Source organism: Salmo salar, chromosome ssa14, assembly GCF_905237065.1.
Source record: "Salmo salar chromosome ssa14, Ssal_v3.1, whole genome shotgun sequence".
Classification (NCBI taxonomy): Eukaryota; Metazoa; Chordata; class Actinopteri; order Salmoniformes; family Salmonidae; genus Salmo; species Salmo salar.
Window position 1 is genome coordinate 45232818 of NC_059455.1, and position 18432 is coordinate 45251249.

Here is an 18432-nt window from a genome sequence, read left to right on the forward strand (position 1 = left end):
GTCAGGCTACCTCTGGCGAGCACATGGAGGGCTGTGCGGCCCCCCAAAGAAATGCCACCCCACACCATGACTGACCCACCGCCAAACCGGTCATGCTGGAGGATGTTGCAGGCAGCAGAACGTTCTCCACGGCGTCTCCAGACTGTCACGTCTGTCACGTGCTCAGTGTGAACCTGCTTTCATCTGTTAAGAGCACAGGGCGCCAGTGGCGAATTTGCCAATCTTGGTGTTCTCTGGCAAATGCCAAACGTCCTGCACGGTGTTGGGCTGTAAGCACAACCCCCACCTGTGGACGTCGGGCCCTCATACCACCCTCATGGAGTCTGTTTCTGACCGTTTGAGCAGACACATGCACATTTGTGGCCTGCTGGAGGTCATTTTGCAGGGCTCTGGCAGTGCTCCTCCTGCTCCTCCTTGCACAAAGGCGGAGGTAGCGGTCCTGCTGCTGGGTTGTTGCCCTCCTATGGCCTCCTCCACGTCTCCTGATGTACTGGCCTGTCTCCTGGTAGCGCCTCCATGCTCTGGACACTACGCTGACGGATACAGCAAACCTTCTTGCCACAGCTCGCATTGATGTGCCATCCTGGATGAGCTGCACTACCTGAGCCACTTGTGTGGGTTGTAGACTCCGTCTCCTGCTACCACTAGAGTGGAAGCACCGCTAGCATTCAAAAGTGACCAAAACATCAGCCAGGAAGCATAGGAACTGAGAAGTGGTTTGTGGTCACCACCTGCATTACCACTTCTTTATTGGGGGTGTCTTACTAATTGCCTATAATTTCCACCTGTTGTCTATTCCATTTGCACAACAGCATGTGAAATGTATTGTCAATCAGTGTTGCTTCCTAAGTGGACAGTTTGATTTCACAGAAGTGTGATTGACTTGGAGTTACATTGTGTTGTTTAAGTGTTCCCTTTATTTTTTTGAGCAGTATATATGGGCTGCATGATGGGACTATAGGCTACTGATGATTAGTTCAAGTCGACAAATTGTCTCAAGCCATTTGTGTGTGATGTATTGTGACAACAGCAGTGAACTGTGTAGTCATCAAAACCAACACAGGGATACATGTACTGTAACAGTTCTTTGTCCAAAGGCTGAATACTGGTAAACACACACTCTCTCTCTCCATCGTCCTATACAGTCTCAGCAGAAAGGGTACCAACAATGTCACTGTTGTCATAGTGCTTATCATTCTGCATCCTTGTCACCATTGTAATGTTTGGTGTTGGCACGGAGATAGGTCCCAGTCTAGTACTGGATGAAACTATCCAGCTGCTACTGTACAGTACAGCAGAGTCACCATGGGACGCTCAAAGTCAATGTTCACATCCCAAATGGAGGGGTCCCAAATGGCACCCTATTCCCTATATCGTGCACTACTTTGACCAGAGCTCTATGGGCCCCAGTCAGAAGTACTGCACTACATGGGGAATAGGGTGCCATTTGGGATGCACAGAGTGACCTCACAGTGACCGTCAGGCTGGCCAGACACCAGTCAGTGACCATCAGGCTGGCCAGCCACCAGTCAGTGACCATCAGGCTGGCCAGCCACCAGTCAGTGACCATCAGGCTGGCCAGCCACCAGTCAGTGACCATCAGGCTGGCCAGACACCAGTCAGTGACCATCAGGCTGGCCAGCCACCAGTCAGTGACCATCAGGCTGGCCAGACACCAGTCAGTGACCATCAGGCTGGCCAGACACCAGTCGACGTGCTGAAAAGCCAGGTGACAAAATAGAAGAGGAGCAATCAATGGAAGCTGCTGACAGAGATTGGCAGGGAAGAGAGAGAGAGAGAGAGCTGGAGAGAGAGAGAGAGAGAGAGAGACAGAGAGACAGACAGACAGAGAGAGAGAGACAGACAGAGAGAGAGAGAGAGAGGGGGAGGGAGAGGGAAAATCAGTCGACGGCACTGTGACTAATGTGGGTCACACCTCTGCTGTGAAATTCTAAAAAAGTCATTTGTTGGGAATTGATTTTCTAATGACATCAGAGAGCTGTGAATGAGTTCCGCTCCGGTCTCCCCTGTCTACTATAACGACACTATTACCCAGACTGAGAAAAGAGAGGGAGCGAGAGAGAGACTAAGAAGGAGAGAGGGAGAGAAACAGAGAGAGAGACTGAGAAGGAGAGAGAGATTGAGCCTTTGACTGAGATGGAGAGAGGGGGGGACAAAGAGAGAGAGAAGGGAGGTCAGTGAAAACCAAGCATGGCTTATGGAAATGAACACCGCCGTGTGAAAATTCTATTTTATTTTGGCTTTATTAAACTTTATGGCAGCTGGGGGATGAGGCGATGAGGCTCTGGGCTCACATGGATGATGTCATTACAGGAGGTGGATGATGTCATTACAGGAGATGGATAATGTCCAACCAATATGGTTGAGAAGGAGGCTAGGAGGGAAATAGGATGTGATGAATCAAGGAAAGATTATTTGAGATAGAGCCTTGTTCCTTGTTCCTGTTTAGTCAGTCAGCTGGTTGTGTTCTACACCTACACTGTTGAACAGATGGACAAGCTCTGTTAGGGCCAAATGCTTTATATTGAATACATTGTGGGGACTTTGTCAGACGAGTAAAAGGTCTACTTTTGCTTTAGGTAAAATCAGTCTGGCGTTCAGAGATTCAGCACCGCTGAAGCGGACAGTGAATCAGAACTCAACGTTCAGCACCACATGGCAGTGGTCAGCAACTTTCTAAAGTAATAGAGAACTATAACCATACGTATGTACTGTATAATGTACTGTATAATGTACTGTAATGTACTGTATAATGTATCATAATGTACAGTATAATGTGTCATAATGTACTGTATAATGTGTCAAAATGTACTGTATAATGTGTCAAAATGTACAGTATAATGTGTGATAATGTACAGTATACTGTGATAATGTACAGTATAATGTGTCATAATGTACAGTATACTGTGTGATAATGTACAGTATAATGTGTAATAATGTACAGTATAATGTGTCAAAATGTACAGTATAATGTGTCATAATGTACAGAATACTGTGTGATAATGTACAGTATAATGTGTGATCATGTACAGTATAATGTGTAATAATGTACAGTATAATGTGTAATAATGTACAGTATGTGTGATAATGTACAACACAATGTGTGATAATGTACATCACAATGTGTAATAATGTACAGTATAATGTGTGATAATGTACAGTATAATGTGTCAAAATGTACAGTATAATGTGTCATAATGTACAGTATAATGTGTGATAATGTACAGTATACTGTGATAATGTACAGTATAATGTGTGATAATGTACAGTATAATGTGTAATAATGTACAGTATAATGTGTGATAATGTACATCACAATGTGTAATAATGTACAGTATAATGTGTGATAATGTACAGTATAATGTGTGATAATGTACAGTATAATGTGTAATAATGTACAGTATAATGTGTAATAATGTACAGTATAATGTGTGATAATGTACAGTATAATGTGTGATAATGTACAGTATATGGGCACTGGAACTGGATACCATGATGGTATTTGCTATTTTTTTAGGATCCCCATTAGCTGTTGCAAAAGCAGCAGCTACTCTTCCTGGGGTCCACACAGAACAGGAAACATGTCATAATGCAGAACATTAAATAGACAAGAACAGCCCAAGGACAGTACTACATAAATACATTTAAAAAAGGCACACGTAGCCTACATTATCAATACATACACACAAGCTATCTAGGTCTAACAGGGGAGAGGCGTTGTGTCGTGGGGTGTTACTTTATCTGTTTTTTTAAACCAGGTTTGCTGTTCACTTGAGCCATATGCGTGCAGGACTTGCTTTTTGGAGTGTGGTGTCAGAAAAGCAGAGCATCTCTTTATTACGGAAAAAACTTCTCCATCTTTACAACCATTGAATCTATATGTTTTGACCATGACAGTTGACAATCTAAGGTAACGTCAAGTAATTTAGTCTCCTCAACGTGTTCAACAGCCCCACCATTCATTACCAGATTCAGCTGAGGTCTAAAACTTAGGTAATGATTTGTACCAAATACAATACTCTTAGTTTAAGAGAAGTTCAGGACCAGTTTATTACTGGCCACCCATTCCAAAACAGACGGCAATTCTTTGTTAAGGGTTTCGGTGACTTAGCTGTGGTTGCTGTTTCGTATATATGGTTAAATCATCAGCATACATGGACACACAGACTTTCTTTAATGTCAGTGGCAGATCATTTGTAAAAATAGAAAAGAGTAGAGGGCCTAGAGAGCTACCCTGTAGTACATCACACTTTACGTTTGACATTAGAGAAGATTCCATTAAAGAAAACCATTTGAGTTCTATTAGATAGATAGCTCTGAATCCATGATATGGCAGAGGCTGAAAAGCCAAAACACGTACGTTTTTATTTTTAACAACAGGTTATGGTCAATAATACCAAAGGCTGCACTGAAATCTAACAGTACAGCTCCCACAATCTTCTTATTATCAAGTTCTTTCAACCAATCATCAGTCATTTGTGTCAGTGCAGTACATGTTGAGTGCCCTTCTCTATAAGCATGCTGAAAGTCTGTTGTTAATTTGTTTACAGAAAAATAGAATTTTATTTGGCCAAACACAATTTTACTTTTACAGAATTACTTTGGCTTCCCTCCAGGCCTGAGGACAAAGACTTTCCTCTAGGCACAAATTAAAGATATGACAGATAGGAGTGGCTATAGAGTCAGCTACCATCCTCAGTAGCTTTCCATCTAAGTTGTCAATGCCAGGAGGTTTGTCATTATTGATCGATAACAATCATTTTTCCACCTCTCCCACACTGACTTTACAAAATTCACACACAGAACTAATGTCCTCTCTCAATGACTAGGTTAGCTGCTAGGCCAAATAACTCCTCAGACCCGGCCTTGGTCGGCAGGATCACTGGACAGAGAGTAGCAGACCCTGCAACGGATGTCAACTGCATTGTGGGATCCAAACTAAAAAGTTTTCTAGCTACAAAGAAACTTTCCAATACACTTTTTAAACAGCAAACTTTCCAAAACAAGAAACCGAGCTCTCCCTCGTTTCGCGTTTAATAGGAAGTGACAAGAAGTGACGAGAGTAAAGGGAAGAGCATATTACACCACGCTATAAACACACACAGACAAGAAATGGAATGGGGAGTCACACACACACACACACACACACACACACACACACACACACACACACACACACACACACACACACACACACACACACACACACAGTACTTCCTCTTCATCATATTTACTTGCCTTGTTTGTGTTCTGACATCACTGTGCCTCTTCTAAGTAACATAAACAAGTCAAACGCTCTTGGTTTGTGGTGGGGGATAAATAAACAAGTAAATAAATAAATATTCTGCAAGTGAATTATCTCTGAGTCATTCCAGCCTTTGAGAACACCTGAAGCATTTTTTTATTTGCTTGATTATCTTATAAGGGACTGTCATGAATGCCAATCCTAATGTATGATAATATGGCATCCCTCCCCTTCCTCATCATCCTCCTCCTCTTCCCTAAACAGAAGTGGATAGATTTTACTATCAGGCAGTTGGTTTTGACACTTGCTGCATGGCAACTGAATGTCAGAAACTGTAAACACGATCAGTTTGGTCTGTCTTGTGTCTGCTGTGAGTAGATACAGTAATGGTAGGTATATGGCATTAAAGATAAATCCACTGTAAACTCTGCAGCAGTCCCTCAAAGTGTTTTGTAATTCTAGTGTCGTCTCTAGCTAGCTGTCGTTACACTGGGAGACTTTTATGGTGCTGGCAGGGTACATACTGACACCACACACACACACACACACACACACACACTCACACTCACACACATTTAGCTAGTTGCCTCTACTGTGAGAATGTTACGATACTGGCAGGGTTTTCTCATTTTCACTGTGTGAAATATAATATTTGGCTAGTGAAGAGGTTTGATTTAAGAGCTGGTCACATAAGAAATGTGTCTGCCTACGTGCCTGCCTGCGTGTCTGTGTGTGCGTACGTACTCGGCCTCCCCAGCTTCATCAGTATTCAGTCAGTGTGTAGAGTCAGTGGTCCAGCCTCCCCCACCCAATGGTTTCTGGTGGAGGAACGGAGAGCCACACCTGAAATGAGAGCCAGAGAGCCGTTCAGTCTGCAACCCAGGCCTGTGGGTATAATGACGGCCTTTGATGGCTGGACGAGAAAAAAATCCAACCTTCCACTTCAGAGCCGCTTCAGGGACTCCCATTACATAACCACTATTTTCTCTACACTGTTTGTGTGTAAGCATCGGTCTAATCTGTATAATCGGTCTAATCGGTATAATCGATCAGTCTAGATAGAAATATAGTAATTATATTTCAAGGTTTAAACGAATGTCTGCATTAACCTGCTAAGCTAAAGCCTAGATGCTAAGGGAGTGGGTTCACCAAACACTAGTCTTCTTGGGAGTGGGTTCACCAAACCACTTTAAACCAGTTCCGTACAGCTCATTACACTTAGCCCTAGATGGTGATGCTCAAACGATGCTGACAGTCTACCGAGGGATTAAAGGGCACAGCTCTCTCAGACTGCAGTCTATTGATTAACTAGAGGAGGCACACGTTTCATCTCTGTCACTCCCATGAGGGATCCAAATGAAGAGGGGAGGAGAGCGAGAGAGAGCAAGAGAGAAAGAGAGAGTGGAACAGAAAAAGAGGGGGAGAGAGAGGGAAAGGGAGAGAGAAAGAGTTAGAACAGAGGAAGAGAGAGCGAGAGGGGGCAGAGAAAGAAAGAGAGAGAGGTGAAAGAGAACAGAGGGAGAAAGAGAGCGAGCGGTAGAGGGCAGAGAGAGAGAGAGAGAGAGAGAGAGAGAGAGAGCAACAGTAAAAGCTGTCACTGAATGTGGATCTAGCGTTTATCTGCCGATCTTTCATTGAGCTGTGTTTTAGGGACCACCTTCAGTAGACACATTGTTCAAGGGATTCTATATGTCAAATCAGTGCTCACTCGGTTAGGTTCAGAGGTGCTCAGTAGTCTCGGACAGCAAACGCTATTGGTGTTTCTGAGCTCTTAGTGAAAGAGAGATCAACTGAAGGAGGAGGCACATGTTTAATTACCACACTATTCACCACAATGAGGGACACAAATGAAGGGGAGAGAGAGGGAGAAAGAAAGAAGACAAAATTAGAAACAGAGAAAGAGAGAGGGAGATCAACTGAAGAAGGAACACATTTAATCTCTGTTACCTGGAGAAAAAGGTCTAAATTAGGACCTGAAGGAAACCACAGAGATTCTGGAGTCCAACACAACATTTCCCCTGACAGAGATACATGTACAGAGCTTCTAGAAAACATCCAATTAGTCTACAAGAGAATCGAGCTCCAAAGCCAACTCACCCACTCATTGTTCGTATCTTTGTCCCGTAACTAAGCAGCTAAATTGGGTGATGTATGTTATAGTTTTGCTGGCTAACTCCAACGTGCTTCATAATCATAATTAAGCAGAGAGAGGGACAGAGAGAAGGAGACATTTGTACTAGTTGTGGCTTCAGAACTGTAGCAATAGCTAAAAGGTTGTGTGCTGTGCTGGTCTCTATCTCTAGTGTAAATGCTATCTGTTTTTCATATAGAGAGACAGAGAGACAGTCTCAGGCGATATTTTTGTGAATTTAAAATTGCATGCTAACTATGAGGGTTATGTGCTGGGTGGGCCTCTGGTGCAAACCACTTACATGATCCTACACAGATGCAGTCATCATTGTTGCTACTCTGGGTCAGGAGTGTGTGTGTGTGTGTGTGTGTGTGTGTGTGTGTGTGTGTGTGTGTGTGTGTGTGTGTGTGTGTGTGTGTGTGTGTGTGTGTGTGTGTGTGTGTGTGTGTGTGTGTGTGTGTGTGTGTGTGTGTGTGTGTGTGTGTGCCTGCGTGCTCAGGGGCAGGAGTGTTTTTGCCAACCCACTGATATCCATCTTTAATCAAGAGAGCTAGGAGACAAATTTGCATGAAACCCTATCAGAGACATGTACATGCTACACATGCCCTGGAAGAGAGGTGGTGCCTGAGGAGAGGTGGTACCTGAGCAGAGGTGGTGCCTGAGGAGAGGTGGTGCCTGGGAAGAGGTGGTGCCTGGGAAGAGGTGGTGCCTGAGCAGAGGTGGTGCCTGAGCAGAGGTGGTGCCTGAGCAAAGGTGGTGTCTGGGAGGAGATGGTGCATGAGGAGAGGTGGTGCCTGAGAAGAGGTGGTGCCTGAGAAGAGGTGGTGCCTGAGAAGAGGTGGTGCCTGGGGAGAGTTGGTGCCTGAGCAGAGGTGGTGCCTGAGCAGAGGTGGTGCCTGAGCAAAGGTGGTGTCTGGGAGGAGATGGTGCATGAGGAGAGGTGGTGCCTGAGAAGAGGTGGTGCCTGAGAAGAGGTGGTGCCTGGGGAGAGGTGGTGCCTGAGGAGAGGTGGTGCCTGAGGAGAGGTGGTGCCTGGGGGGAGATGGTGCCTTAAGAGAGGTGGTGCCTGAGCATTGGTGGTGCCCGAGCAGAGGTGGTGCCCGAGGAGAAGTGGTGCCTGGGGAGAGGTGGTGCCTAGGAAGAGGTGGTGCCTGGGGGGGAGATCGTGCCTTAGGAGAGGTGGTGCCTAAGGAGAGGTGGTAACTGGGGAGAGATGGTAACGTACCAAACGACCAACAGGAGCGTTTGGTCATATCTCCTCGTACCAACCGACCAACAGGAGCGTCTGGTCACATCTCCTCGTACCAACCGACCAACAGGAGCGTTTGGTCATATCTCCTCGTACCAACCGACCAACAGGAGCGTTTGGTCACATCTCCTCGTACCAACCGACCAACAGGAGCGTTTGGTCATATCTCCTTGTACCAACCGACCAACAGGAGCGTTTGGTCACATCTCCTTGTACCAACCGACCAACAGGAGCGTTTGGTCACATCTCCTTGTACCAACCGACCAACAGGAGCGTTTGGTCATATCTCCTTGTACCAACCGATCAACAGGAGCGTTTGGTCACATCTCCTCGTATCAACCGACCAACAGGAGCGTTTGGTCATATCTCCTCGTACCAACCGACCAACAGGAGCGTTTGGTCATATCTCCTCGTACCAACCGACCAACAGGAGCGTTTGGTCATATCTCCTCGTACCAACCGACCAACAGGAGCGTTTGGTCACATCTCCTCGTACCAACCGACCAACAGGAGCGTTTGGTCATATCTCCTCGTACCAACCGACCAACAGGAGCGTTTGGTCATATCTCCTCGTACCAACCGACCAACAGGAGCGTTTGGTCATATCTCCTCGTACCAACCGACCAACAGGAGCGTTTGGTCACATCTCCTCGTACCAACCGACCAACAGGAGCGTTTGGTCACATCTCCTCGTACCAACCGACCAACAGGAGCGTTTGGTCACATCTCCTCGTACCAACCGACCAACAGGAGCGTTTGGTCACATCTCCTCGTACCAACCGACCAACAGGAGCGTTTGGTCATATCTCCTCGTACCAACCGACCAACAGTAGCCCACACGCATGATGATCACTATCTCCTGTATCTCATTCACATACCTCTACTTTCTCTCTCTCTCTCTCTCTCTCTCTCTCTCTCTCTCTCTCTCTCTCAGATGAGATTAAATACTGTTCATGTTATTCTTTATAACATTAAGGCTAAATGGGATGACAGTAACCGTTCATAGACGATGTCTTGGGATGGATGAAATGGAGGGTTCAGCATTCAGACGCAGGAGGACTCTGATGTCTTCCGGTCCACTCATTTAATGTATTCTTGAATATCTAGCTCCATATGCTATATTCATTGAAAACGTCCATTTTCATAAAAAAAATGTTGAATGATGAAATGGAATGGACATTTCCAAGAAGCAGCATGTCGTCTCGAATAATTGTGGTTGAGTCGTGCCTGGTTTCTATTTTCTGAGAACCACGTCGTTCACATCACAGCACACCAGAGCCAAATAGACCTCTGGTCTGTTGTCTATCCACTCAGATCAAGTGTCTAGAGGCTATGGGGATGATTTGGGATTCAGTTTTACACTGGTCCGAGAACCATGCAGTCCATATTGCAGCACACCAGACATGTAGAGGGAGAGAGGCTGTAGAGAGAGAGAGGCTGTAGAGAGAGAGGGAGAGATGCTGTAGAGAAAGACAGGCTGTAGAGAAAGAGAAGATGTAGAGAGAGGTTGTAGAGAGAGGCTATAGAGAGAATGAGGCTGTAGAGAGAGGTTGTAGAGAGAGAGAGACTGTAGAGAGAAAGGGAGAGATGCTGTAGAGAAAGACAAGCTGTAGAGAGAGAGAAGATGTAGAGAGAGAGGTTGTAGAGAGAGGCTATAGAGAGAATGAGGCTGTAGAGAGAATGAGGCTGTAGAGAGAGGCTATAGAGAGAATGAGGCTGTAGAGAGAGGCTGTAGAGAGAGACTAGGCTGTAGAGAGAATGAGGCTGTAGAGAGAGAGAGAGAGGCTGTAGAGATAATGAGCCTGTAGAAAGAGAGAGGCTGTAGAGAGAATGAGGCAGTAGAGAGAGAGAGGATGTATAGAGAGGCTAGGCTATATAGAGAATGAGAATGTAGAGAAAGAGAGGCTGTAGAGAGAATGAGGCAGTAGAGAGAGAGGCTGTTGAGAGAGAGAGAGAGAGCCTGAAGAAAGAGAGAGGCTGAAGAAAGAGAGAGGCTGCAGAGAGAGAGAGGCTTTATAAAAAAGTTATCCTTTTTAGACACAACTATACTAAATACACTATATATACAAAAGTATGTGGACATCCCATTAAATTAGTGGATTCGGTTATTTCAGCCTCACCGGTCACTGAATTGAGCACACAGCCATGCAATCTCCATAGACAAGCCTAAGATCACCATGCACAATGCCAGGCGTCAGGTGGAGTGGTGTATATCTCGCCGCCATTAGACACTGGAGCAGTGGTAACGTGTTCTTCGGAGTGATTAATCACGCTTTACCATTTGGCAGTCCGACCGAGAACGCTACCTGCCCCATTTTATTGTGCCAACTGTAAAGTTTTGTGGAGGAGGAATAATGGTCTGGGGCTGTTTTTCATGGTTCAGGCCCCTTAGTTCCAGTGAAGGGAACCCTTAATGCTACAGCATACAATTACATTCTAGATGATTATGTGCTTCCAACTTCGTAGCAACAGTTTGGGAAAGGCCCTTTCCTGTTTTAGCATAACCATGCCCCTGTGAGCAAAGCGCGGTCCGCCCGGTTCGATTCGGTCTTATGTAGCAACATTTGAAAAATAAGACACTCATAGCTAGAAAATGGTATATCATACACTACAGTTGAGGAACAATGGGAAAGTAATCCTGCTTTGAAAGTTGATAAACATATATCCTCACTTTTGAGCAAATGGCCTTTGAATATTTTGATACCTACTGGAGAGCTCTTCTTTGTCTACACCCATTCAACATCGTTCACACCCTCTTAAGCTTTAGCCCCACCCATCTCTTTAAGGGTTGATCCGAGTGTTCTGTCCTAACAACCACAGTCAAGCACTCAAGCTAACTGGCCAACGTTGGCTAGCTTGTTAGCTACATCCAGACACAAATGAGAGAACAGCTCACTGACCATTTTACTCACCCCAGCAGAGCTGGTTAGGCTGTTTTTATGTTACGCAGAGTGTTAATAACTGCAGCTGTGCTGCTGGCAACAATTTACACTTTTTTGCCAATGTTTACTGACACCGAACATATTCAACAGGTGTTGAGCGTTTGTAAATTTGTCAGTTATTCTGGGCTCTAGCACACTCAGACAAGCGTGCTCTGAAATCGGAGTAGATAGGCAAAGTGAATTTACCAGCTCCGCCTATCAACAGATGTCGCAGTGACATTCTATTGAAATGGTTACTTGCATAGTGGAGTCTTTTGTTAAGACATGTAGCTAGGTAGGTATACAATGAACCATAATCCCAACTCATGATGTTACTACACTGTATGAATCTGCAGGTAGCGAACCAAACAGATTCAATGTTAGCTAGCTAATATTAGGCTATAACTAGCAATGCAAATGGCACTGATATACAAATAATATTACAACACAGATCATATATGTAACATTAGCTAGCGAGCCAGCCAGCTAATGTTAGCTAGCTAGCTAACAGTACACTTTAACTTGAAATGAAAATGACTTTCTGTCAAAATTAGAAACGTGTGATATCTGAAAATGTAGCTAGCTAGACTATCTTACCCATAAACATGGAATGGAAGCGTCTCCCTGTCACAGATGCTATGGTTGCCCTTACTTAGTTTGAAGATGTAATGTGTTTTCTCCATCTCATTAGCCATCATACTCTAATTCCATTGATTTCAAAACTCAGTCCTCCAGATAGTGGAGAGCAACACTTATGCAGTTATACTATGCAATATATATTTAAAAAGCAGCATTAGACAGGATTACCTAAACATACTGACCAGCTCAAATAGACAGAAGCGTGCTTCATGGCAGACCAATCCGAACTCATCTCTCAGCATGTCCAGCCCACTCATTATCTCAGCCAGTCATGGCTAGTGGGAAGATTGTTGGCTTTTTCTGTGGCTTAACCAACTATGCTCGTAATTTAACAATTTTGTTCATGTTTACAGATTCCAAATACGTTTGTTATTAAGGCACATAAGATTTCACATGTTCCAGAATGCATTTCTGCCCAAAACACGCATTTTGATAAAAAAAGTTTACGTTCAAATGGCTCTCCTGTGAAATAGTGACGCGCGACATACACCTAGTTTCCTGAAGAACTTGACTGGCCTGCACAGAGCCCTGACCTCAACTCCATCAAGCACCTTTGGGATTAATTGGAATGCTCTTGTGGCTGAATGGAAGCATGTCCCCGCAGCAATGTTCCAACATCTAGTAGAAAGCCTTCCCAGAAGAGTGGAGGCTGTTATAGCAGCAAACAGGAAACCAACTCCATATTAATGCCCATGATTTTGAAATGAGATATTCGAAGAGCAGGTTTCCTCATACTTTTGATCATGTAGTGTATATTCACGTCACCAAATAATTGATTAAAACATGTTTTTGCTATGGTCTACGGTAGCCTCAACAGCACTGTAGGGTAGCACCATGATGTAGCCGGAAGACAGCTAGTTTAAGTCCTCCTCTGGGAACATTGACTTCAATACAAAACTGTTAATGTAATTTTATATCTTAATGATAATAATTAGCAATCAATAAACTTTGACTAATCCCCAAGGTTTGTAAGACAATGGGTTAATAATTAGACAAAGACTCAGCATCTGCAAAAGGTTCATTCGGCTTTATTCAGAGAACGTTCTGAGGTCCAAATAACAAAGACATTTATTTTATAGTTCCCTCCCTGCTAACGCACATACAAACTTCACAAACACTAGATATATGAAACACTCCTCGGATTTCTCACAACCCAGCGCTGTCCGTGCTTCCCCCCCGAGATTAGAGAAACCTTGGAGAGGTACCTCCCGGTTTTCTCCAAAGTCTCTCCAAGTTTCTAGGTCGGGTAAAACAGATGCCTACTGTTCTCTTAGGCCCACTAAAACACACACACCTTTTGTCCCGGGCCTCTACTAGACCTTATGGGACTAGCCATTCAGTACCTTAATTATTCATTATCCATGCTACATAACTATTAATTAATAATGGATTATTGATTCATTTACCTTTATTAGATAATTATCTTATTAAAAATCTAGGAGGCTCATGGTTCTCACCCCCTTCCATAGACTTACACAGAAATTATGATAACTTCCGGAGGATGTCTTCCACCCTATCAGAGCTCCAGCAGCGTGAACTGACATGTTGTCCACCCAATCAAAGGATCAGAGAATGAATCTAGTACTGAAACAGTGGAGGCTGCTGAGGGGAGGACGGCTCATGTCTGGAACAGAGCAAATGGAATGGCATCAAACATATAGAAACCATGTGTTTAATACCATTCTACTCATGCCGCTCCAGCCATTACCACGAACGCATCCTCCCCAATTAAGATGCCACCAACCTCCTGTGTACTGAAAGCATAAGCTACAGCTAGCCTGCACTGCAGTGCATAACATGTGAGTAGTTGACTAGAGTTGAGTAGAGAGAAAGACAATAGTTGAACAATGTGAACAAATTAATTTCATAAAAAAATGGAGAAGCGAGAGAGGGAGAGACAGAGAGCTAGCGAATGCAGCTAGCTAATTTAGCCTACTCAAACACCTGTCTCAAACAGAGAGGGATGCAAAGTTAGCTAGGTGGCTATCAAACACTGGAACTCTTCCAAGTATAGGAAATCTTTTGGTTTTATTAACTTATTGCCACCGGGGCCTGCCAGTGTAACTGCTTGCTAACTATACACTACTGCATGATTGTAGCGAGTTTACTAACACGTTGGTTTTAGTAGCTACGTTAACTAGTTTTGACGTTAGCTAATATGGTGACAACAATGTGGGCTGTGTGAAGCGGTTATGATATGTAGGTTTGGCTTGGAAAGGTTTTTTCGCCTGATCATAGACAGCTGATGTGTTGCGCATTGAAGTCCACAAGTGAAGGGAAAAGGTGAGAGGAGAGCGCGTAGATGCGAGGAATTCTACAACGAGCAAAGTGATCATGCTGTTTGCATGTGGCTGCTATGAAAGTGAACTGTGTTTGCGTGTGATCAGAGGTATAATCATTCCACTGATTCTGTTCAAAAACATTTCTTAAACGGAAAGAAACGGGGATAAACATACATGAATTTGTCCAACAGAAACTCTTGTTTGCAACTGTTTGACTAATGATTACACCCTGACCAGCTAAATGCAGGCAAGAGTGTGCAAGACAGTATTGAATGTGTCACTGTCACGTTGATTACTCAAATTTCTCGACCTGTGCACCTACTTTGTAAACTGTCATTCATAGGCTAGTTTGTAGCAACCTCATGATAGGTATAGTGTCACGAACCAGCTCGAAGCCCGTAACAAAAAGGGGAGATAAAGAGAGATAAAGAATAACAAAATATATTTATTAACTGAAGTAAAGTAAATACAATAAACAGTTGTGTGTGTGTGTAGTCAGTAGTGTAAGTGAGCGGTTGCGTGTATACATGTGATAATGAGGGGTGTTGAAATGTGCCAACACAAACAAACACAGCCACAAAAATGCCACAACCAAAATATGTCTGTGTCTGCATGGAGAGAGTCTCCCCAATGAATGGGAAAGAGTCTCCCCAATGAATGGGAAAGAGTCTCCCCAATGAATGGGAAAGAGGTACATTTAACCTGGGACAAACCCGAGCCCAGGTGTCCCATTTCGCTGACGACCCTCCCGGCTCCGCCCACCGACATCCTATTAAGGAAAACAAGAGCAAAGAGAAAGAATTTGGCAGACAGAGTGGGAGGGTCGTCACACCCCCCACCCCCCCATAAAACTAGGGACCAACAGGAACCCCGGAACACCATACCAGACACAAACAAATTGACCCAGCCTCTGCATCCCAAATTGATGAGGGTGTTACATGTTCACACTTCCACTTGCCCCAGCCAACCTCGTCCTCCCCAGACCTCAGCGGACAGGAAGCAACCTTTAAGAGGAAAGAAGAAAACGAGACCAGAAGGTAACAGACAGGAGCGACAGAACAGGACAATACCAAACACAAAATAACAATATGGACCTTGAAACTTGGCTTGAAAAAGAGAACCAACAATTGGCAGCAGAGCAAGAACCTGGTCACCTGGACTAAAGTGACGAGGTTCAGTTCGCCAATCAAATATGCCCTTCATCCTCTCCTGTGAAGATGATAGCTTCTCTTTAACAGTGGCATACAGGCGTCGCTGGAAATCACACACATAAGATAATAGGGACTGAGGGGGCTCGGGAGACTTCCAGTCATCTTATGTCCAAACACAAGGTAATTTGGACTGAAACCCGTGCTCTCCTGTGAACCCTCCCTAGCGGCTAACAGTAACCAAGGCAACCCCTCCTCCCAATCCTTAACCATCTCAGTACAATAAGCTCTCCACAAAGATTTAAGTGTTTGATAGAAACGTTCCAGTGCTCCTTGACTTTGCGCGTGATAGGCGCTAGACAAATTGTGTTTAATATGGAGCTGTTGGAGAACCTGACCAAAGAGATTAGAGTTGAAATTAGATCCTTGATCACTCTGAATGACCTTAGGGATTCCAAACAGTGAGAGAAACTGAGTCAGAGCTTTTAGCACAGACTTAGTCGTGATAGAACAGAGAGGATAGGCAGCAGGAAACCTAGTGGTCTGACACATCACAGTGAACAGGTAACTATTACCCTTTTTAGAACAAGACAGAGGGCCAACACAGTCAATAATCAGACACTCAAAAGGTTGGCTGAGTACAGGATTAGGAAACAGTGGTAATGGCTTAATAGCTTGATTAGGTTTACCAGTTAATTGACAGGTGTGACAAGTTTTGATGAACTCAGAAACATCCCTCTATCTTCTTAAGGCTAGGAGGAAGTATTCGGAAGTTCGGATGACTGACATGCCCAAAGTAAACTGCCTGTTACTCAGGCCCAGAAGCTAGGATATGCATATAATTGGTAGTATTGGATAGAAAACCCTCTGAAGTTTCTAAAACTGTTAAAATAATGTTTGCGAGTATAAAAGAACTGATATGGCAGGCGAAAACCCGAGGAGAATCCATCCAGAATTATTATATATTTTTTAAATGTCTGAGGTCACCACCCATTGAAAATGCTTGTCTATGGGAAATTCAAAGGAAATCCTCCCAGATTGCAGTTCCTATGGCTTTTACTAGATGTCAGCAGTCTTTAGAAAAGGTTTCAGGCTTGTTTCTTGAAAAATGAGCTGGAATTTGTAGTTTTTCATGGTGGCTCTCATTTTGACTGTAGTCTTGTGGCGCACGTGGATGAGGGCACGCACCTCGTTATTTATCTCCGGTATTGAACATACTATATGCCATCTTAAATTGTATCTTTTATTTACATATTAGGGTACCTGAGGATTGATTAGAAACGTTTGACTTGTTTGGACGAAGTTGTGTAGCTGGGACCCTTGGGATTGCAAACAGAGGAAGATCTTCAAAGGTAAGTGATTTATTTTATCGCTATTTCTGACTTTTGTGATGCCTCTGCTCGTTTGGAAAATGTTTAATGATTTTGTATGCCGGGCGCTGTCCTCAGATAATTGCATGGTATGCTTTTGCCGTAAAGCCTTTTTGAAATCTGACAAAGCGGCAGGATTAACAAGAAGTTAAGCTTTTAAATGTTGTATGAAACTTGTATTTTTGTATTTTGAATTTCACGCTCTGCAATTTCACCGGATGTTGTCGAGGTGGGTCACTAGCGGCACGCCTATCCTTAACCTAGGCCAAAAGAAATGTCTTAATATACGGTTGTAGGTTTTCCTCACACCGATATGTCCAGCAACGTTGTGGGAAGTTGTCAACACCAACTCACGAAGCTTAACTGATACAACCTGACTAATCGACTCCCCCAGAAAACAACTACCATGACACACCCACTTTCTCATCAGGACATCCTCTTGGAGAAAATAGCCATAGGTGACATCTCCCAACTGTTCCACAGGCACATTTTGGTCACAACTCTTCTAATGTGGGGTCAGTCCGTTGCGCATTGATTAGATGAGAGCGGGTTACAGATAACGGGATAACAGGGAAGTAGTGACAGATTTCTTTGTGGCATTCTCATTAGCCGGCGCAGTGACCAGGTCGCCACGGCTCATAGAACGCGTCACTGCACACGCAGAGACCACCTCTTGGAAACTCTGCGCACTCTCATCAGGAATCCCTACAAATGACGGCTTAGTGGAAACCACTAGAGATGGAAACACGACAGGCCACGCACACCAGCCAAGTTATTCCTAAGGATAACGTCAATACCCTCAGTAGGCAACGAAGGACGCACCCCCGTCAATAACCTCACCTTTCACCAGTCCACAATCCAACATCAGTTTATGCAATGGAACTGACAGAGTGTTCAAACCTATTCCCCTAATTAGAACACTATTCCCCAAATCAGTCTCAGCAGAGAAGGGTAACAGACTCCAACACAAATGATTGAGGCACCTGTGTCTCAGGATCTTCACTGGCACTAGGTCCTTACTTCCTAACATTGACACAAAACCCTCCGTAATGAAAGGTAAATAGTCTGGGTCAATATGGACTTTCACCTGCCCCTGGGCATGAGACAACGTGTCAGGAGTGAACTGATGTGGAACAGGCGCAGCTAACGCCGTAGGCTTAGATTTAACGTAAGCGCACGTACTGAGTTTACCCCTTGCCCTGAGAAGCGGACATTTGTTTTTCCAATAACCCAAACCTTGACAGTAGTGACACTCTTGACCAAAGTCAACTTTACCACGGGAGTCAGGCTGAAACCTAGTTGAATGAAACTCTGCCCGTGAACCAAAGTATCTCGGTGAGCGAGGCCCAAATCTCTCCAAACGCCCCCACTCACTCCGAATACGGGGTTCTGCAAAGACACTTGTGAGTCAAAACATACTCGCAGC

General features: G+C 44.4%; 1 protein-coding gene across 1 annotated transcript in view; it reads right to left on the reverse strand.

Moving 5' to 3' along the window:
- The window catches only part of cdcp2 (CUB domain containing protein 2), a 56950-nt gene extending 48300 nt beyond the window's left edge, over positions 1-8650 (reverse strand). Inside the window, exons 1-2 of the mRNA XM_045693679.1 lie at positions 8039-8650; positions 1472-1717 (exon numbers count right to left, since the gene is read on the reverse strand). Of these exons, the coding sequence (XP_045549635.1) occupies positions 1472-1717; positions 8039-8650 (858 nt within the window). The remainder of the gene's footprint in view (positions 1-1471; positions 1718-8038) is intronic.
- Between the last annotated feature and the right edge of the window lie 9782 nt (positions 8651-18432).